This window comes from Protomyctophum bolini (assembly GCF_963924005.1).
Source record: "Protomyctophum bolini genome assembly, chromosome: 4".
NCBI lineage: Eukaryota > Metazoa > Chordata > Actinopteri > Myctophiformes > Myctophidae > Protomyctophum > Protomyctophum bolini.
In genome coordinates this window covers 36,924,206-36,947,368 of record NC_137865.1, presented here as the reverse complement: position 1 = coordinate 36,947,368, position 23,163 = coordinate 36,924,206, and the positions used below count along the sequence as shown (strand labels likewise).

The 23,163-nt window shown below is 41.0% G+C and overlaps 2 protein-coding genes across 3 annotated transcripts; both read left to right on the top strand.

Annotated features, from left to right (window-relative positions):
* Nucleotides 1-270: 270 nt before the first annotated feature.
* Nucleotides 271-11,801, top strand: tmem231 (transmembrane protein 231). The gene is made up of 7 exons (XM_080761407.1): nucleotides 271-700; nucleotides 1,636-1,802; nucleotides 4,979-5,107; nucleotides 5,470-5,613; nucleotides 6,183-6,264; nucleotides 9,425-9,530; nucleotides 10,905-11,801. Exons 1-7 carry the CDS (start codon nucleotides 562-564, stop codon nucleotides 11,065-11,067), a joined length of 930 nt encoding a protein of 309 aa, XP_080617533.1. The 5' UTR covers nucleotides 271-561; the 3' UTR covers nucleotides 11,068-11,801.
* A 1,968-nt stretch (nucleotides 11,802-13,769) lies between these two features.
* On the top strand, nucleotides 13,770-23,009 carry chst6 (carbohydrate sulfotransferase 6). Of its 2 annotated transcripts, none has more exons than XM_080762376.1 (2): nucleotides 13,770-13,950; nucleotides 17,747-23,009. In XM_080762376.1, exon 2 carries the CDS (start codon nucleotides 17,874-17,876, stop codon nucleotides 19,071-19,073), a length of 1,200 nt encoding a protein of 399 aa, XP_080618502.1. In that variant the 5' UTR covers nucleotides 13,770-13,950; nucleotides 17,747-17,873; the 3' UTR covers nucleotides 19,074-23,009. The 2 variants fall into 2 exon arrangements, with proteins under 2 accessions (XP_080618502.1, XP_080618501.1); XM_080762375.1 differs by having other exon boundaries at nucleotides 17,742-23,009.
* The last annotated feature ends 154 nt before the right edge of the window (nucleotides 23,010-23,163 follow it).

Below are 23,163 nucleotides of genomic sequence, written 5' to 3'. Positions count from 1 at the left end.
GGGTGGTGATGTCATTTCTGGTCAAACCATTTCTGAACTGCATGCAGGGGGAGAGAGAGTTGTTCGATTTGCTCTGGTTGCTAAGCGACACCGGCGGCGGCGACCATGGCAACCGTATAGACGCTAAATCCCAGAGAATGCCCACTTCGCCGCACCGTGGTGTGGCGCGTCGAAAGTAGCCGATCTACAAGCCCGCAGTGCGCAGTCCACGCGACGCCGTGTGGGTTTGTATGTCTGCTATTTTCTGCACAGTCAGTCAGGAAGTAGTAGTAGTGACTGACTGAACATGGCGCGGCTTCGCCCCGGCTTAGCTAAGAAAGTAAAGAAACTCAGTTCCCATGGCGAAGCGTCCAAATGCGCACTAAAAGCTTTCTGGCAGTAGATAAATGGCCATTCGTTCATCAGTTACTTTGTTTTAGTCCGTCGTTTGCAGTCTGAACAGTGAACTAGGAGCTACCAGGAGTTAGCATCCATGCTAGCTTGACTGGTGAGCAGCAGTGGTCGCAGCTAAGCTGATTTTTATTTCGTTTTTTGGTAACCCACCGTCTGTTAATTTTTGTTATGGCTTTCTATGAAGTCTACTCTCACCCGGCTTTGATTCGCTACAAAACCAGCGTCTGCACCAAAGCCACCCTGTTTGTCATTGTGGTGTTGTGCCTCACTTACATCCCTCCTCTCTTGGTTGCTTATAGGAGCCAAGGTACATGTGTGCTGAATGGTTGATTTGGTTGCTGCTGCCATGGCTGTTGAATACATGATAAACTAAGACTAGCCCATAGAGGATTAGCCTGACAATAAACAATTTAATTGACTGATTGCATCAGTTAGCTTACTAGGTTCTTTTGTCGGTGATGTTTTATGTTACGCTGCAGCCAATGAATGGACTTTAGTTCTCTTTTCCCTGGTGAATTGTAAATGAACACCACTTCTGTTAACCTAATGTAGGGGATAATTTATATGACAAAAACTCGGTAACGTTCATTTAACTATTTTATCATTGCCTAATGTCTGGGCTTCACTTCCCTATATTTTCATAAAAAAATATTGTCATAAATAAATTAAAACTTTTTTTTTTTTTTTTCAACCATAGTGCATAACATGTAATGTTGTTACATGAATGTAACATACATGTTAACAGTTGAGTTATAATAAAATATATTATAAAATATTTATTTTTCATAAAAATCATCTAGCTATTTGCACTAATGATAAATAGTGAAAATGTGGGACATTTGGGTCCTGAAAAGTATGGAATTTTAAAAATACAGTACAATACACACTTTTTAGTCTGCTCTGAACTTCTGAAGAAGGCTACTGCCGAAATGTGTCAGCGTTCTCAAATAAACATGAGAAATTGCATCTGAGCCAGTCTTGCATCTTTTATTTTGGAGTGGTGCCGCTTTTTCCACTTAGTTGGTTTATGAGTTAAGTTATTAATAGGAAGCCCACCTGTTTTTATTTCTTCATACAGTAATAGGTGTAGGACTAGGAGCCCTGTACTTTTGATTGATTGATTGAATACTTTATTAGTCAAAAATGTGAACAGCACAAAAGTACATTAAGACATGTAGGGTCCTGGGGAATGGTAGAGAGATGGAGAATTACAGATAACTTATTAAACCTGCTTTGTTTTAGGTTTTTGGATGAAGAGGAGTACTTATGAGGAACAGCCAGTCGTGAAGTTTCAATACCAGAGTCTCCTCGTCGCAGCAACTAGCATCAAAGGAGACTACGTTGCCTGGAGCACCTTTCCACACTTTAACAACATGCAAGGAGCCAACCTCCGGATCCCTTCCATCTCCGTAAGAAAGGATTCTATTACTTAGGCCTGAAATTCACACCGCTGCCTTATAAAGGCTTCAAGGTTTGAATGACTGTTGAGGTTCCCGTGGCGGGGTCATGCCTATGTTCCCTCAGCCCTATGTTCCCTCAATCCGATCAGTGCAAGTGTAATAAATGTATGTAATAGTGTAATAAGTATAATAGTGTAATAGTGTAATAAGTATAATAGTGTATAGTGTAATACAGACAGCATTTTCTCCCAATGAAATTGGCTGACAGCTTGTCTCGTCTCGTCATAATAATAGGTTCATAATAATTACTAAAATTAATTAACTTATAATTATATCGGTCGGCCTCATGGTGGCGCTATAACAGCCCACTTTACGTTTTGGCTTATAACTCTTGAACCATATCATGTGTACGGTTGCAAGTTGGTCATCTCCGTCAACTTTTTGCAAGATTCTATAACCTGGACGTGGCAGAGCTTGCTATGACTCACGTAGTCCTGGGTGTCGCCTCTAGACGAGGCAGGTCACGTACATAGACTTTTAGGTCCGGGAACTTATGTGAGTTGACCCTGGTATACCTATAGGGCCATAGGGCATACCCCGGAGCATTTAGGTGGACCAGGACTGTCAGCTCAGTTAGCCTTTGGAGCACGTACTGTGTCATGGCGCAAAAGGCCCATTCATAGTCGAATGAAACTGTGTTCCTGTGGCACCCAGGGGTCCCTAGAAGGGCCTCTGCTGTGTTTATATGCTGGTAGAATCTAAAGCAGCAGCATCAAATATTTGCAAGACCTAAATAGGTCAAAATGGGCAGATTGTTTTACAGCCCAAAACACGCCTTCATTGAGTTGAGTGACAGCTGACACAAGCCTCTGTTACGGCACTCCTTATATTAGGATCCAGAGAACCAATGGGGTAGAACACTCCTTATATTAGGATCCAGAGAACCAATGGGGTAGAACACTCCTTATATTAGGACCCCAGAGAACCAATGGGGTAGAAGACTCCTTATATTAGGACCCCAGAGAACCAATGGGGTAGAAGACTCCTTATATTAGGACCCCAGAGAACCAATGGGGTAGAAGACTCCTTATATTAGGACCCCAGAGAACCAATGGGGTAGAACACTCCTTATATTAGGACCCCAGAGAACCAATGGGGTAGAACACTGCATGTTACACTTTGCTAGTGCAATTAATTCACAGTATAAAATGTAAACCTTCATAAAACTAAATTGTTAAATAATTAAACAGACTCTTAGGTTAGGTTTAGGTGTGCTTCCCCGTGGGAGGTTAGGGTGTGGGTTTGAGATGGTTAACATCGGTAGACTGTGTAGACAGTTTATTTTGGTCATAGAATGAACATTGAATGCATTGATTTCATTTGATCATCATAACTTTACATTTAGACCAAAAAGGTATAGGCTGAAAGCCAGTGGCTTCAGCCTATACCTTTTTGGTCTAAATGCAATTCCAATATTGCAATCTATATTTGAAGCTATATATTAACTCATTTAGCTGGGGATCCTCTGGAACCGGTCCCAGGACCCCACTTTGAGAACCAAATTAATTTTAAATTAATATTTCTACATATGCACATCCACACCTATAGACTTGTTTGAGAAACTTCGTAAAACAACCTTGCAACTGTTTTGGTTTTCTTGATGGACTTCTCAAAGTATATCATGTTTGAATACATACTAGTGATGCACTGAATATTCGGCCTCAGAAAATATTCGGCAGAAAATGGCTAAAAATGCATTTTCGGCCTATTCGGTTTCGGCCCAAATAGGCAGAAAATATATCACCGAATAGTGTATGCAATTAATGCATTCAAAAGGGCTGAATAAATGTTTTATGGATCCATAATAGTGATTATTATTTAAGTTAAGTTTTGCCATAACCATAACATTTGTAGAATCAAACTCAGGTTAATGGGTTAAGTGGGGATACTAAAACAGCGATATTCAGTTACAATACCAATGATACTGTGCGGGTGTAGGTAGGTATGTTAAGTGATAACCACTTTCAACATGGCATTATAGGCAAAAGCTTTCTATATATATTTTGTAGTACTTCGTACATTTTTGATATATTCTTTTTCCTCAAGGGATGGAGTTCAAGTATTGTGTTTATAGCAGTCTTAGACGGCGGGGATGGGAAAGGGAAGTGTTTTTGAGCGAAACTGCGCACCTGCAGGTATCTAAAGAAATGGTTATTTGGGATGTCATTGTCTTGTTTCAGGAATTCAAACGAGGCAAATGAGCCCTCAGTGAAGAGGTCTTCAAAGTAGACCAGACCAGATCCGTGCCAAACCTTAAAGGCTGCGTCGTTCTGTGATGGGGGGAATAGGTGGTTACCAACCAATGGAAGGAGTGTGTTTGACTCCTTGAGGCCAAAATGTTTTCTGAATTGGAACCAAATTTGTATGGAGTTTTTGACCACTGGGTTCAGATTTTTTAGGTCGGAGCCAAAGGGCAAGGGGCAGGTCAGGGCAGAAATCAAGGGAACCTGTGGATTGGAGTTAAGCTCCATTGAGACCCAAGTTGGACCCCCACCCGTCTCGTGCATGGAGAGCCAATATGTCAACTTGGACATGTTAGCTGCCCAGTAATAGAATAAAACGTTTGGCAGGCCCATCCCCCCATCACACTTGGGCATCTCTAGGCTAGCCCTTTTTATCCTTGGAGTTAAGGACTGCATTTCTGACCTTTCAGATACAGGACTGTGTCACAGTCATTACCCGGTGATTGAGAGATTATTTATTCTGTACTTACTCTGTATAAACATACTATTTTAACTAGTGATGCCCCGAATATTCAGCCGCAGAAAATGGCTAAAAATGCATTTTCGGCATATTCGGTTTCGGCCCGAATAGGCAGAAGATATATCACCGCAATGAATGCATTCAAAAGGGCTGAATAAAAGTTTTATGGACCCATAATAGTGATTATTATTTAAGTTACGTTTTGCCATAACCATTTATTTTGCCATAAATCAGGTAGCTTTAAGGTACAGCCATGACAGCAATGGTAGGAAAAAAGATGTATAATATTAATCATATTCGGTATTCGGCCAACTGTTTCCTATATTCGGTATTCGGTTTCGGCCAAGAATTTCAATTTCGGTGCATCCCTAATACATACGTTTGTGCTTTGTTTTGTGCTAAATTGTGTGATATTTGTATAGGTGAGAGAGGAAGACCAGAACCAGGATGGAAAGTTGGACCGTCTGGTCTTTCAACTGCAACTTCCCCTGAAACCAGAGGAGCAGGTGTACAGTGTCCAACTGCTTCTCACCTTCTCCTACCAGCTCTTTGTACGTGCTCTCTGGCCCTTTGACCGTTTACCTGCGTTTCTTGCAATTTAAATTGTTTTCATAGTTTTTATTTCTTATTTTTTCTTTTGAAAAGAAGGCTTAACCCATTAAGGCATTCTACAAATGCCTTCTAAATCAGTAGTTCTCAATCTCACCCCTTTCATAATTCAAAATGATTAAAACATTTCAAACACTATATTTTCTGTTTTTGAATAGTGAATAGTGAATAGTCAGATAAAAAAATCTAAAATTACACATAATACTTTCCCGGTTTTAATGAGTTAAACTAAAGGAACAACATTTCAGATCCTGATATCCTGAAGTCAACAGCAAGTAAAAGAATCTGATGTGTGTTTCAATAGAGAATGTCCACGGTGGTGATGCAGACTCTGGCCTACGTTCAGCACTCCTCCTCTGTTCCTGGTGCTCAGCTGTTCATCAGTGGAGATTTGAGACTGCAGCAGAGGACGCCTCTGCCTCATCGAGGGCTGTACACTGTTTACAATGTGAGATGATGATCCCATCATTTTGTCGTTTAAAAAATGTCACATGTGTATATATAGACTTATAGAGGGTATGCGCATGCATACAGTGAGTGGCAAAGTGACTTTAACGTTGTCGTATGGGCTGTCAAGGCCAGAAAGTAGTTTTTTGCCAGCCAGTATAGGCGTTCCCACATAACTTCCGGGTACCAGCCAGTAGGCGTTCCCGATGTCACGCACATGCCCTCTATTGAATCCCTCTATATTTTCTATTTTCCACAACATATTACACTATATCACATTTTAACTGTGACATGATGAATGTTCTTAACTTCTTATTTATCTACTAATTTGTTGCATACGCACGCGCGTGCACATCACGAGCGCTTCACCGGCCGATAGGCAGGAGACTATGTTTTCGTCCGTCCGTCCGTGTGTGTGTGTGTGTGTGTGTGTGTGTGTGTGTGTGTGTGTGTGTGTGTGTGTGTGTGCCGCGTGTCCGTCTGTGAACAGCTAATGTCTGGCACCATAGACAAAGCGGCCTGGTAATGGTGGTCATTATTATTAATTGTTGATCTTTTTTTGTGGTCAAGGTTTCTGTGATTGATGGTTCCAGCCCTTTCGCAAGTGCATATGATCTTGTCAACATAATTGGAGCATATCAGGATAGAAACTGTGAGTTGTTACGGTTTATTCGTTATTTCTATACCGTATTACCTCTGAGTGAAACTGAGTGAATGAACATAGGAACATAATACCATAGGACGAGTTGTTACCACCCCAAACATAGTCTTCACACAAGTAAGCAATATACTCTTGTTAAAGATTAGTTTCATAACATTTTATACACAAGCATACAGTATCAAATCAAACTTTATTTGTATAGCACCTTTACAACAGCCAAAGTTGACCAAAGTGCAGAACAGAGTAAAACAAGACAGTAGAGCATAGCAATATAAAACTAAAAAGGTCGCAATTTTTCAAAATTGCAAAGTGTGGTTGCCACAGTCGCTTACATAGGCCCCTCCCACTAATATTGCCAGCCAATTACAATGTCACGTCACCCCTGTGATCATGCATAACTACTTCGGAGGATATTTATCTTCCAAAAATCATGTTTTTGCGACAAACGGTAAAACGGTAAAGGGCCGCAGCACGAAAAGCTACTATACGGCCTGTTTTGAAACCGAATATACAAAAGATATTTTGTCACTACTTTTCTTTCACTTAAAGGAGGAATCTGATGACAAAAAGATACAAAAAGAGAGAACTATTTCAACTTCATGTTGACATATCCGTGGTGCAGTAGATCATATCATGGAGATGTGGTCCGGTCCCATTTAGACCTGAAGACATTTCTGCAAATGTCAGTTTTCTGAAAACCCTATGTTTCTATGTCAGTCATTCTTAAAGTTTTTCATGTCAAGGACCCCAAAAATATATGTAATTGGCCGCCGACCCCCATCTGAAAATATGTTGTTCCAGGGACCCCCCATGAAGCAAAGATTGAGTTAAAAACGATCGCTCTGACAGAATATATATTCAAAGATTTGCAACACATTTTCACGATTTTTCAAAAATAGCAGACCTACAAGCTCGTAGCGTGGCACTCGGGGCCTCGTTACTTTTCAATAGCTAAAGTATAACATACTTCTTAAAACACCAATATACTGTACAGTACTATGCTGCGTGAATAAACATACAATTTGATAGCATACAGTAGAATAGATCACCCAGGTTTTATGGTTTTTCAATCCTCACACATGTTCGTGCGTGTATGTATAAGTGTTGCAACACTTAAAATGTAGAATATGACATTTTAACGGTAATATGGTATAATATCGTATCGATATCGCAATATTTGGCATAAAAACAGAGATTTGAAATACGGAAGTTTACGGAATGTATTTTAGTCGATAGGGCTCGCGTGAGTACATGACCACGTGACCGGGCTGTTTTCTGCGCCCTCAATGTCGCAACTCTGTCTATACTCTATGGCTCTGTTGTAATCCAAACGTACACGTGTGTGGTTAAAGGGATAGGGTGGCCTGGCTGGGTGTATGACTTGACTACCGCAGCCTGAATGATTCAGCCCTGCAACGAGATATGATCTGGACAACAGATGTCAATATGAAGTTGAGGATAACATTGACCACTTCTGTGTCTTAGTCATACTTCTCTCTCCTTTCTTTTGTAATCTTTTTTGTCATCAGACGGACAGCTTGGTCATTATACTTCTCTCTTTGTTGACGTTTTGTTAACTCATCCTCCTGCCGTTAACCCAGTGGTGGAAAGTAAATAAGTACATTTACTCAAATACTGTACTTAAGTACAATTTTGAGGTATTTCTACTTTACTTGACTCCAATTTCCAATACATTTACAAAATCTGTAGGAGGAGGAGCCAAAAGTGTGATTTGGAGAAAATTCAAATTTGCAGGAATTTCTTTCCTGACGAAAATGGGCAATGTGGAAATGCATCATGACCAAAGGAATCCATGGAAAAAGAAAATTTGATTGTACGACTTACGGTTCAAGAGTTATAGGGAAAAACGTAAAGTGGGCTGTTATAGCGCCACCATGAGGCCGAATGATGTAATTCCTTTTCAATTAATTTTCATAATTATTATGAACCTCCCTCCCAAGTCTTGTAAATATGGCGCTTACAGTCTCCACTCTCCAATGGAAAAAAATACTTACATTTAGTCTTCGATTTCCCCATTATAAGTCTATGGAGAACGAATTAATTAATATCAATTAAACTATACAACGGATCTCTTAGCAAAATACAAGCACACGATTCCCGATGAAGCCGGTCAATTTGACATATGGCTCGAGTGTGTGCGGCAGAAACTGTGGGAGGAGTAGTGCGGCAAAGTATCGCTCATTTACAATAACAATAGTCTGGTTGCCCTGTTAGGGCAACCACACTAACAATGAAAAGAGACAATAAATTATAAAACAGAGCATATAATAGCACAGAGCAAGAAATCAATATACAGGTAAATCAGGTGCAGTTAAAGGATATAGATAGGTTTGAGGAGGGATTTATAAGCCCCAATTGACTCGGCAGATCTAATATGGAGGGTACAGTAGGTAAGACTATTAACATTTAAACAGATTCAATGTAATATTGTTATGCACACAAGATATAACAATAAAGAAACATTGAACCTTGATATAATATACAGTAGATATTGCAATGAGACTATATTGTCTGGGATTTTGGATTTTGTCAGGATAATGACACAAGTTGTCTTTTCCTATGGCCTATTTTATCATTTCAAGATTTTTCAAAAACAGCTGAAATAGAATAGGTGATCTACAACCTCACAATGTGCCGCTTTTTGAGCTTCTATTTGAAATATTTTTGAAATGTTTTGAAAGTTGAAATACATACTGTACATCCTTGATGTCCTTATCAGCCCGTCGCCATGACAACTTCCCCACTGGACGGGAGTACTGTACGGGAGACGATCACCTCCTCCAGAATCCAGGATGTATAGTCAACTAGCAGAGTTACCTCTCAATGGCCAACGTAACATGAAAATAATTCTTTATCAACATTGTTTTCAACATTCCGAAAACCGATATCAGGCAACAACCAGTCTATTGCAGCTTCCAGGTGGTAATTTAAATGTTTTTTTGTGGCTTTCGCCTTTATTTCATATATATTTTATATATACAGATTATTATGTCAACAAATCCAGCGCAGCAATAGTTCATAGTGCCACAGAAGTCAGGAGGGTATCTAATTACCCCCCTCCCCCCATTCATTCGCTAATAGTTAATTAATATACTGTATACTCCCACTAATTGTCCTCTCCCTCCCACAGTGACCACAGTGCTGTCCTGTCCAGCTCCAGTGTGGACTGTGGGAAGAGCTGCTGGTGCTCCCTTCCAGCTCAACGCACACATCCGCTACCCTATGGAAGTGATTAGATATCCTTTAATGAATAGGGGTGTGTGTGTGTGTGTGTGAGAGAGAGAGAGAGAGAGAGATAGACTGTGACTGTGACTGTGTTAATGTTGTCTTGGGTGTCATCACTTGCTGCATCGATGATCAGTTACTGTAAAGGCCAGTCCAACTCCTTGCAACAAAACCATTTTAGACCGCTTCAGCAGTCTGGACTGACAAGTTGCATTTTGGGATCATTTGGGGTTAATAGTTGTCGTTTCAAGGAGTTGGGTAGGTGTGGACTGGCCTTTAGTCATCATCTTCTGGTTGCCAATTGATGAAACTTGTTAGGTCACATTCTCACCTAATTGCTGCGCATTAGGATTCGAAAGATCCTTCACACCTGCCAAACGAAGCGCACTTTCTGAAAATGCGCAGCAGGATTAGTTTTAATCGCAGCAAAGCTCTCTGGTGAGAATGCGACCTTAGATTATCCTCAGAACAGATCTTGGTGAAGACAGGAAAGTAGAAAAAGTGCTCCTCGGAGCACAAGTCTCTGCCAGGTCGATTCATGCAGATCAGTACAGTTAAACATACAAACATGAATCATCCAGTTATACCACCACCATGAGGCTGATTTGAAAAAGAAAAAGAAAATGTCACAGAAATCGCATGCTGCGTTCATGAATTGAGGCATTTTGTTCAAAACGGACCAATCCGGAAGCCAATCTTAGGATGGAATATGAATATGAATATGTGTACCGCCTTGCGTGATGTATGGATAAAATCTATAGGAGTAATATAAAAAAATGTGTTTAGCCAAAATCGCCCTCCTGGTTGCGCTATAACAGACCGATCTGAAAATAATTAATAATAATAATAATAATAATAATACATTTTATTTATAAGGCGCCTTTCAGGGCACTCAAGGTTGCCGTACAGGTAAAAAATGGTACAAAAACACAGGCAGAACAAAACTAGGGCACAGCTTGCAGCAGAAGACACAGAGGTCACACAGAGTCATAAGCCTGCCTAAACAGGTGGGTTTTGAGGTGAGTTTGGAATGTGGTGATAGAGTCCATGTTTCTGATGTCAGGGGGGAGGGAGTTCCAGAGGTGAGGGGCGTCAGAGGTTCTGCTCTGGCACCCAGGGAGTGTGCGTGCACAGTTTGCTGCCATCGGGTCAACGGTGCCGGAGATTAGCTGCTCTCAGTCAGGCGGACACACAGATGGACGGACGGGGTGCAAAACATAATCTCTGTCACGCCTTCGTCCTGGCGGAGACAAAAAGGAGCAGGGTAAATGTAGAGCCCTGTTTAAGTGGTTAAAGTTAGAATTATAACACACAGTGCCTTGTGAACCAGTGTGTTTACTTAATATGCAACCCATGCACAGTGTTGGCCTTAACCACACCTCCACCTACAGACCTGGGTTCTGGGAGACCATCAAGTTTGCCTGGATCCAGTATGTCAGTGTCCTGCTCATCTTCCTCTGGGTTTTCAACCGCATTCAGATCTTTGTCTTTCAGAACCAGGTTCTACCCTCTATGTCCATCCCACTGGTGAAGCCTCATCTCCAGTGATGTGGTGGAGCTGGTTCCACTCCCTGGCTTGTACACACAGAGTACAATATCACACATTCAGACTGGGCAATATATCGATATATCGCTATTATTATACAAGACTAGGTATTGTCTGGGATTTTGAATAGTGTTGTCCTTTCCTGTTTTCACACTCTATTTTGTACTAGAACATTGTCAAGATTGTCAAAGATAGTGAAAATAGCCAATCTATATGCTCATACATTTTGAAGAATTGAATACTATCACCACAATATTGATATCACAATATCAATATCAAGGTATTTGATTTTGTCCATATTGCCAAGCCCTAATGCATCATTTTACTTACTACAGTACAGGGTGCTTAGTCATAGTCATAGATGGAAGGGTGATTACATCGAAGAAACAAGAGTGTTTAATGTTTAGCCCTCATTTAGCCCTGTTTAGCCCTCAGTAATGTACGCAAGTCGTGCATAACAGTCAAGTCCTGTACAGCCCTCAGCACCAAGAAGCTGCACTAGCTGTACGGTACCTCTCAACAAAGGAATTTCTTGTCTGTATCAGTATTATTTATTTGTGATTATAATGTCCATCACCAAGTGAAAATAAGGCTTGAATTCTTGAGGCTTGTAATACAGGCCTCTTTATTTTTAGTCATAGTGGAAACTGGCTCCTATTATTTTCCCCAATTATTTTTTGTACATAGCTTTAGGATTCATTAATTAACTTTGTGGTGAATACATTTGTATACATTTGTTGATTTTGTATGTCATCTTTTAATCGTGTAATTTGACACAGAAAAGTTTCATGGTATGTTCAAAATCATTTTTATTAATGGGTTTCCGTTTACAGACAGCAGGATTGTAAAGTACATGTTGAGGAACATTTCACATATACATTGAGGTATTTCTGTCACAATACATTTGCACATGTGACATTTATAAATATTAGGAGCAGTGGGCCATTAATAGAGTGCCCAGGGAGCAGTTAGGGGTTAAGTTTCTTGCTCAGGGACACTTGGACACATACTGTAGACCGGAACTGGGACCTTCTGTTTCCCAGGCGACCTCTCTATACTCATTCAGCTATATGCCTGAGCCTGACCAATGCCCATATTCAGCTATGACCGCCAATACAGCATACATGGTCATTTACCTTGTTAATATGTGACTGATTTAAAAACAACTTAGAACCACGTGTACTCTGGTTAAAACAATATAATAGAAAAACTAACTTTTGCAATTCAGAGTATACAGGTGCGAAGAACTATTGAAAAGGTATTTTTTCACAATTGACTACTGTGTGGGAATTATTTGTTTCTGATTTGAAAAAGGAAAATATTGCAGGTCAACACTGGCGACCTATAGTTTAAATATTGTGGACATAACAGTGGTTTGGATGACATCCAGCTATAGGAAAATGGATGGCAAATTAATAGATGGGAGTTACTCAATGCTCATATTGGATTGAGATTGATATTCATTGAGTGTGACGACGTGTGACGTACGCCCAGGGTGTACTTGCTATTCACTTGTGCAATGACACAAAAAGCTGTTTTCTCCAGTTCTGGACCAGTACCAGTGAATTAGCTCATTTATTCATTCGGCATGGCAGTACATTTCAGCCAGACTGTTTAGTAACGGTCACACCCTGTCTCCACTGAAAGCCACGCCACTGTCAATAGGACTACAATTCTCAATAGAATTTCAACAAAATTAGATATAGGCAACGCAACCACTTTGTGATTGACTGAATACTTTTAACAGTTTGCAAATAGTACTGTGATGTGATTATACAATGGTGCTAAAAGGATAACACAAAAAGCCCTGAGGGCTTGTTTCCATGTGCATAACTATGTGTTCCCAACTCAGTAGGCTGCCTACACCATGACAATGTCATCCACTGGTCTCCTCTCTGCTGTTTCACCCAAGCCTTCACCAGACCAGTCTCAGTGGATTAACTGCCTAAAGCAGTAAGCAGGATATGATCTGTGTCATTCAGGAACCAGGTGCATCCTACCAACCAGAAAACATATGCTTAAGTAAACTTAACTATTTGATACTGGAACCAAAACAAAAAAAATAATACATAGCCTATTGAATATGCACATTCAAATTTCAATAGGCTATGTATATTCTTTTTTGTAAGAAGTAGTTTTCCATTGCATTTAGCCTTTGATCATGTAGAGTAGACCTATTGTTCACATAATATATTCTAGGTCACTAGGTGTATTTTTGTTTACAGTCTCTGGTATTGTATTGTATTGTTTCCTTAAAAACAAACCAAAACTAGAGAATTCTCGACATGGATGGCTATATGACTGCAGTAAGCCTAAGGCATGATTCATAGTATAATTACGCTACACTAATAGGCTACCATATTGCATTGTTTCTCAGGACAAAATAGAAAGTGATTTATAATTAACACCTGTAAGAATGTTATATAGTGTGTGGCTGTGGCTACACAACCACACTAATAAGGAACTTGCCAGTTGCCACAAGCGATGGACGTGTACGTGTTAGATCATGTCATAAACATAAACTGTTATCAATCTTTGTGCGTAAACGCAGCGCGTCCTTTTACGCAATCCATTTGAGTCTTCGTTTCAACCTTTCTTCCCTCCTGCTGGGGCATTTGGCTGAGAAACGCCTCAGGAGAGTCAGGACAGGTCCCGCCTGCCGAAATGCCACCCCTCCGTTTCACCCCTGCTGCTGTCCCCCGCCCATCCCACTGCCAGCCACTATACCGATGGCCACGTCTTAAAAAAAGTTCTCTTTGTACACAAACGGACACTGGAGATAGCGGTTCTGTCGGGAGGATTCACCTCAAGTGATCCCCACTAAGGGATTTTGAAGAGTTTTCCATTGGATATGTGGTCTGTCGCCAGGCAACACCGGCGTTAAGGTAAGACCGTAGGCTTCCAACGAAATAACACAGAAGCTGCAAACAGAGTGGCACTGTGGCCAGCCATCCACTGAGCCAAGACTAAAGACTTTTTCTTTAGGCTACTTTCATGGGGACTTTTGGCTTACGTTTCCTTTCCGATGGACCCGATGAAGAACCGAACTCACGTGTGCCATTACAGAGAAATTCATTTCTTGTTTGGATAGGCTACGTGTTTTTTTTAATAGGCACGTTTACATGAAACTTATATAAATGTAAACGACTAGCGATTAATTGAATGGGGGGGGGGGGGCAACGACAATGGAAAGCCAGAATGGGAGAGAAATTCTGTTTACATATTTGCGATTCTTCCACTATTATAGTGAAAATCCACTCGATACAGTAGCTATTTTGCCGAATTAATTACTTGACAGCCTACTAATTCATTAAAAATGGCACAAACGAACGAATAAAATAAGCCGGTTAATAGGCCAAATGGTGCATTCAAGACTTTCACGTTGACTCTGCATAATGCGAGGAAACAAACATGTGTCTATAGTAGTCAGATGTGTCTATAGTAGGCCTAGTCTATTCTTCGGAGACTTTGTTAAATGTCTACCTAAGTTTACTCTACAGAAACACAAGTTGAAAGTGTTGCATTTCCCTTATATCCCACCAAAGGCATACCTTTGTCTCGATATTGTCATATTCACTTATTATATATTTTAATTCAACACAAACTTTTTTTAGATTTGGTTGTGGTGCAATAAATATTACTCTGCTATGATAAACAACCTTTCATGTTCCTCTTGCAGGACGAGACAGAACAGATGGATACAAAATAGAATATTTTGGCTGGGCAATTTAAACTACTTCAGAGACCAGTGTTGCCAATAATCCAACCCACCTCCAAAAACAAGCCATATCTCTCATGAGAAATAAAGCCAAATCTCACCTCGAAAAGTAAGCCCAATAATATGCCATAATGCCATATATTCCCCCAAAAAATAGATTAGATGCATAGGCTATATCATTCTATTTACTATGTAGGTCTATAATAATGTATGTTGTTCTGGTTATTTATTATAACATTACTGTAGAAAACCCCACCACTCTATAGCTGAGAGGGGGGTGGAGTAGGAGCAGGTTGCCTTGTTGGTGGTGGGTGGGTCCACCAATTGGCACACCAGGGGACTATATAGGCAAACTAGAAGCCATGCTGGTAGCAACTCTGTGCCTATATTGATTCACTCGTAAGTTTCCTTTCTATTTGCCAAATGCCCCTTTGAGTATTTGATTTGCTACGTGTATGCCTATGTTTGTTTGTAGTTTCATTTGTTTATATCTAAGACTGTTTGCACTACTGCTTGCTACTATTTCTCTTCTTGTTCAGTTAAAATCATCACCCATTATCCGTCATTCACCATTGCCATCATGCCATATCTGCAAAGCCTGAATAAATCTCTGTGACATGTCAATACTGTCTGTTCCATGGTCCATGCTCTAATAGGCATGCTGGTGTAGAGGTGCACATGTACATAGCCAGCAACCTCCCCTTACTAGCTAGAGATAATCTTTCAATTACACACATACTTTAGCTGGGCTTAATAGAGACACCAGCCCATTCTGTCACTCAATCCCACTCAATGGGACCCCTCCCCCCCTAACCCTATGGGGAATTATAGTATATTTTATATGTTGGCTTGATCGATTTGCCAAAGAAGCCACAAACAAGCCCAAAAACCTCAACCCACACTCACCATTGGTCCCCCCCCCCCCCCCCCAAGTCTAGAAAAAAACAAGCCAAATGTTGCGGGACATAAGCCATTTGGCAACACTGCTGCAGTAGTGCAGAGACAGAGAATGTATAACAGAAGACAGGGAGAAGAGGAGAGAGAGAGAGAGAGAGAGAGAGAGAGAATGACAGTGGGTGAGAATGAGAGAGGATGTGTGAAGAGGTGAGAAGAGGCTATATGGACAAAGAACAGGAAACGGCAGAGAGAAACAGAGGGAGAGCTGTCATGATGTTTGTTGTGTATGTTGTAGATGTCCTGAGGGCTGGAGGAGGTAAGGCGTCCCTGTTAGGACTTGCTCAATAAGCAGCCGGATTAAGGCATGCGCTCATGGATCACCTCAGCAGTGATCTATTCTCAATAGAAGGCTCTAGGAACAGTCTGCACGCATATAATCCTTCACAGTGTAACTTTCTTTTCTTTTTAACTTTCTGTCCCTCTGGCTGTAGGCTTTGTGTTGCTTTCACTCATCCATCTATCTACTCAATTCAATTCAAATAGCTTTATTGGCATGACAAAACATATGTTTATATTGCCAAAGCAAAAAAAAGGAACAATACAATCAACAAACAATACAATCAAAACGAGTGAAGTGAGCGGTGCAACTAATGTGTGGGGGTCCCCGCAACATCCAGACCCCCAGGAACGTGCCCAAGGGGCTGGCCCGGTTCCGGCGAGCCTTCCCGTGTCCAAAACGTTAAAGAAATGACAGAGTTACCGTGTTGCAGCCTTCCGTGCTCGGATACAGACACAGCCAGGACATACACACATTGCTACGCAATGGAGCGGTTAGGCACCGCTCAAAAAAAGGTACCTATATGTACATATAGGGGTTTGTCTAATAATAGCTGCGTTTTTATAGTGCAATGCATGTTATGTGCAATAGGCCGGGGTTTGTGCAATTAACAGGAGGAGCGCGACTTCGCCCTCAGGGCGTCTTACTGCTATATATTTTAGTGATTTGATGCACTGATCGGTTGTTGGCACTTTTAATTTAGTTGTATGTGTTACAATAACAATAAAGATCTATCTATTGACCAGCCTTCTGCTATACGCATGCATACATTTTCGATCCTATTGTCTCTATATAAGATCTTTGTTTAATTTCCACACCTATAAAGTTATTCAGAATTCTCTACACTTCCTGAGATTCCTGACACACGTTATACACAAGTCCACACTCGGGTTTCGACTCAGATTTGAACTTGTTTATTTACATTTGGTTTTTATTATATTGTTGTGCCAGATATTGCCACATCAACTTGAATCATTGAATCAATTTGTTCTCTTACTGTCTCCCTCACTCACTCTCTGTCTCTCTCTCACACACACACACACACACACACACACACACACACACACACACACACACACACACACACACACACACACACACACACACACACACACACACACACACACACACACAATACACAGTGGACTGCTCCCCCTCCTCAGACTTACAGTTCTTACAGTCATTCCAGATGTTGAGTGTCCACATATGGCTATACATTATGTCAGTTACCATGCAGTACAGCGTGTTCCCTCGCTCCTTTTCCTGCCTGTTAAAACACTATTCTAATGTCTAGGACTGCAGATTTTTACTGAGTTGCTAATGCAATTCAGTAAATAGTTGATTGTATTGTTCTACAATACAATAGCAACTTGCTGTTGTATTGTCTCAATTCAGCACATGGTGTGAATGTTACTTTGTGTTTGTGGTGATTCATGCATACTGCATGATTAGATCATTCACAATGTCATGTGTTACCTTTTGACCCAAACTTCATCTTTGCAAATTTGTAATCCCCTGTGATCACAAATAAATACATTACATCGCATAAAGGGTCGGTCTCTAGACTAGACTGATCTGGTCATGGAACTGCACATCTATAGGGGTACTGCAAGAACATTTCAGGAACACACATGTTAGTTATTTAACATATACCCCTCCCTCCATCCCTTACCTCCCACCCTCCTTCTTTCTAATGCTAAACCCTTATACATTTTGTGCCGCAGAGCAGATACACAGCTCCAGAGGGGGAGAGAGAGAAGAACGAAGGAGGAATCCATCCAGCCCAAGCACCAACAGCTGTGAGAGCTCACACCCACAGATACCACAGAGCCAGAGGGATTGACACGGCGAGCATCATGCCTCGCTGCAGACTGGGCCCTCCCACCGTGGTTGTCCTGGTGATCCTGCAGGGAGCGGCCGTAGTGCTGCTCTTCGGATGGTACGTTCAGCTCAGTCCCTGTGGCCCCGTGCCTCCCCAGGGCAAGGTCCATGTACTGCTGCTATCCTCATGGCGATCAGGCTCATCTTTCTTGGGCCAGGTGTTCAGCCAGCATCCGTCGGTCTTCTATCTGATGGAGCCTGGCTGGCACGTGTGGACCACGTTGCAGAAGCCCGGCGCCCGGGCCCTCCGGATGGCGGTGCGGGACCTCATACGGAGCGTGTTTCAGTGTGACCTCTCCACAATGGAGGCGTATATGCCGGAGCTGCATAACATGTCCACCTTGTTCATGTGGAGCCACAGCCGCGCTCTGTGCTCTCCGCCGGCCTGCTCTCTCACGCCAAGGCCCCAGTTCAGCAACGAGACAGAGTGCCGTAAGCGGTGCAGTTCCATGGGGCTGCAGGCAGCGGTCAGCGCCTGTCACACCTACAGCCACGTGGTGCTGAAAGAGGTGCGTTTCCTCGAGCTGGAGTCGCTCTATCCGCTCCTCCAAGACCCCACGCTGGACCTCCGAATCATTCACTTGGTGAGGGACCCACGTGCCGTGGTCCGGTCAAGAGAGCAGTCGGCCAAAGCCTTCATGAAAGACAACGCCATTGTCCTGGAACAGGGGGGCACCGCCGTGGCGGACACGCAGTACCGCGTCATGCAGGAGATATGCCGCAGCCATGTGCGTATCCACGAGAGGGCCACCTTGAAACCCCCAGAGTTCCTCAAGGGTCGTTACAAGATGGTGCGCTATGAGGACATGGTGCAGGATCCGCTGACGGAGATCAAGACCATGTATAAGTTTGTCGGTCTGGAAATGACCGAGCCGCTGCAGGATTGGATCTATAAGGTGACGCACGGGAAAGGCAAAGGCACCAAGCAAGAGGCGTTTGAAATCACCTCGCGGAACGCTGCCGATGTCTCGCAGGCGTGGCGTTCCACACTGGCCCACGACAAGGTCAAACGGATCCAGGAAGTGTGTAAGGGCGCTATGTCGTTGCTAGGGTACAGGACCGTTGACAATGACAAAGAACAGAAGAGACTTGACATGGAACTTCTGGAACCCAGGGAACAATATCACTTCAGTTGGCTCCCTTCCAAAACACAACAACAAACCAATAATAATTAGCACAAAACTGATCACTTTTTTATACCACAAAGAGCAGAGTATTATTTGTCTACAGAATGAAGTCTATAGATTAGAATAATAATATTTTATAAAATTGATGACAATGATAATCTTTTGTCATGATGTTCAGATTACACAGTGAAATTATCAGTGTCACTTTTAACACTCTCTATGAACATTAACACAGGAGGACCCAATTTGAGCGTTTGTGCGACTGTGGCTCAGGAGGTAGAGCAGGTCGTCCAATTATCCATGGGTCGGCGGTTCGAATCCGGCTCCTCCTGTCTACATGTCGAAGTGTCCTTGGGCAAGACACTGAACCCCAAATTGCTCCCGATGTGCTGGTTGGTACCTTGCAATGGCTTCTGCCGCAATCGGTGTATGAATGGGTGAATGTAATGCACAATCTATGTAAAGCGCCTTGGATAAAGGCGCTATATAAATGCACCATTTATCATTTTGAGTGTGTGCAAAAATGACACAAATCTCATGGTGACGGAATGCCTCAGCCCTGTACCACAAGCGGATACTCCGGATTGAAAAACAATTCAAAACAAACCTGGATGGATTGGTCACACATAACAGATCAAAGCAGTTGTCACTGGTTTAACCACTGACCAGTGGTTTAACCACCTAAGCTCGTTGTATGACAAATAGCAAAAATTGGCGATCTACAAGCTACAAGGTTCTATATTAGATTTTCTTTACGTGTTTTTATGTTGGTTATGAAACAACAATATGGATTTACTACATATTGAGAACAGAAGCACATAACACGATATTATCCAGTGCACATTCTTAGTTGTAGTACTGTAGATGGTGGATATTAATAATATTATACACAAAAAGACAGTAAGATAAGACAAGATATAATTGAATGTCCCCACAGGGAAATTTGTTCTGGATTCCTAGTCATCCCTGTATGTACTGTGAAGTCTACATATTGGTTATCATCATCTGATACCCATATCCCATGTATGATTGACAAATGTAATGTGAATTCAGTGCATTCATATTTATCATTTAAACATGTAATTTGTTGTGTCACAAGTTACCACCTAGCCCCACAAGGAATAGGCCTTTCATGTGGAGAGGGGAGTCTCAAGCCGGTAATGTCTGAGGCTGAGAGTGAATGAATAATGTTATGGATCTATCTTGGGAGGTTAGGAAGCGGTGCTACACAGTTGGCTCTGGCGTGCTATGTTGGCTTTCAATCTACAAAACAAACAACTCGATAATACGGTTTAAAATGCCAATTGATCATACTGTTAGGCATTTTTAACATAGTCATTCATTAGCTTTGTAATCCTGCCTAGTTCTCTTTATTTCTCTTTTTCTTTACTGGGTTTCTTTGATTATTGCACACAAACGAAATCAATACAATAAGTGTTTATGGTTTGAAGGGTATGGGAAGTCTACATTTAGGTAGTAGTATAATCTTAAATCACATTGATTTACACTTTGCAGATACTGTAGATGTTTTAAGAGCCAGATTAAACTGGAAAATGATTTTGCAAATGGCCCGTTGACTTTGGTTCCTTCATGTATAAAGATAAATTATATCAAGGCTTACCTATAATTTGTAGGTCTTTGATTGATTGAATACTTTATTAACAAAGTGCACACAAACATTACAGCAGGTACAGTGAGGGCTTGTTTCCAATGTGGTATTGTATGTATTTGATTCATAAATAATACATTTTTTATTAAACACATGATCAGAAATAGCCTAAGTCTAGCCTTTTTTAGAAATAGATCCTCTTCGGCCAACAATGCAGGACTGGTTCTGAAGAAAGCAAGAGGTTTTTCATTGAGACACAACCATGACATTTTCAATTCTAGCTTGTCAATGTTTTATTAACATGTATGTTCCTGCATGGTACTTGACATATTATGGTACTGTGATATTCAGCATGTTGAACACTGTGCATGTCAAGTATATTATTCTGTGTGCGTGCACTGCACATATTGACAAAGTGGTTTGTGGAGTTGAATTTTACATTAGTCTGTCTCATGGTGCATATTAATATGCATGTAGTAGGTACGCTTATACCCATAGATGACGATTATTATTATCGTAGTTCAAAGCACAGAGAGGAAATACATGTTGACACAGCATTATTGTGTCACATGCTTAATACTGCAGTGTTAAAAAAATATATAGGCTGTATGTTTGGGATTACCTTGTTTACCCCATATTCAGGCCATCATAATGTGATTGGGAGTTATAATATATCTATATCCACGTGTATATAACCCACTCTCACTCGGACAAATCAGTATATCAATTTGTCATCCACACTGCCGTCTGCCTTAAAACATTGCCCTTCTGTGACACAATGCATGACATATACACAAGGGTGATGAGATTGACTTCTACATTCTTCTACAACTCATGTTATCTTTTATTCTTTGTACCGTTGCATGAAAAAATGTATCACAAAATAGTTTTCCTGAAAGACACTATTTTGTGTTTAAGATTAATCAAGAATTGTAAATCTGGGAAAGGTGGGAAACCGATGAGGATTGTGTCATGTTGCTGCACTAGTGACGTCTACTGGTTGGTGACGGTGCCTGCATGTATTCATGAGTTTCAAGTCCTATACCTCCCATGTTGGAGATCAACATAGGTGTTTCATTTTGTTCCTGCATTGAATTGATTGATTGATAATTTTATTAGACAATAAAATGCAAACAGTACATGTTATAGTAAAGCATGTTTGGTCCAAAAGGACAGCACCGAAGAAAGACCTTGCAGTCTTGTTTCCAATCGGGTCCCATGCGTTCATTCACATGCAATAACAATAATGACAAAAATGAAACACTTGTGTTGGTCCCCAACATGGCAGATGTAGGACTACATTTGGGAAGTTAGGGAAGGTGGCATAGCTCAGAGTTTGGCAGTGACAAGGGCTGCAGTACATGGGTGAGTTCTCAATGTCTAAATTGGGGAGTAGCCACAGACGGGTGTCAATTTGTCCCTATATACACAATTGTTTTAAGTCCTTGATCCTGATACTAAATGAAAAGAACGATGATTTGTAGCTGTTGTGCTGTTTTCATCAGACATTCCATAATGAAGTTGAACTTGCACATAACTTGCTACTTTGATCATAGTCAAAGTGCTATTTCTTACATTTTAAATTATTTGTTAAGTTATTTCAAATGAATTTCCAATTGTCTGTATTGGGTTTACCAAACAAATGTTAGTGTTAAAGCAGCCCTATTTAACCTTTTTCTATGAATAAAATGTATTTTTGTCCAATCTGTATGGTAGAGTATACAATATAACTCATACAATTGAGTTGGTTGTATTTTGTCTCCCTGTTCTTCTAATGAGACATTTAGATTGTGTCAAAGGTCATGTCTCACCTCGACACAGGATCTGACACCAATTTTGACCTGACGGTCAAGATTCAATTCATCCCCTGAGCAAGTATAGGCAGGCTCTAGCTCAATGGTAAAACGTTCTATAGCACTTGTGCAGTAAACCTGGTTCAAATCCAGGGTAGAGGAAAGTTACATAGTGCTGCTTTAATGTTTGTTTCACTTGCTTAATTGTCAATGGAATGCTTTTGGACAATTGCTAAGTGCCTGAACAGCTAATAGCTATATCTCCACATAATGTGAATAATATATGAAGCATCCTCTATTGTGTTTGTGTATCATTCTTGCTGTTCTTGGGCATAGAGATCTCACTTTTACATAATGTCCTGTGATCATTTACTGACAATTTCATAATTTGTTTCTCACCTAAACTTGAAATTAAAACTAGTAGGCATAAATATGCACAGAGAAATTACAGTGTTAGTGCCTTAATGCCTTACAATAGATTTAGCTGACAGATCAGACTGTTATTTGTCTAACTGTTTGTTTTAGAATAAGACAGAGATTATAAGTATGTGACGTTTTTTCTTCTTTCTTTTTAGTAATGATGACTGCAATACATTTTCGCTTGTGTCCTCGTCTTTTGCATTATTATTGCCCTCATTAGTGACTTTGGATGTTCTGTCCATTTTTTCCCATACTGGTTACATTTAGCACTTGACTTTGGGTTGGTCTCTTGAGATTAAACTCTTTCAAGAGAGAC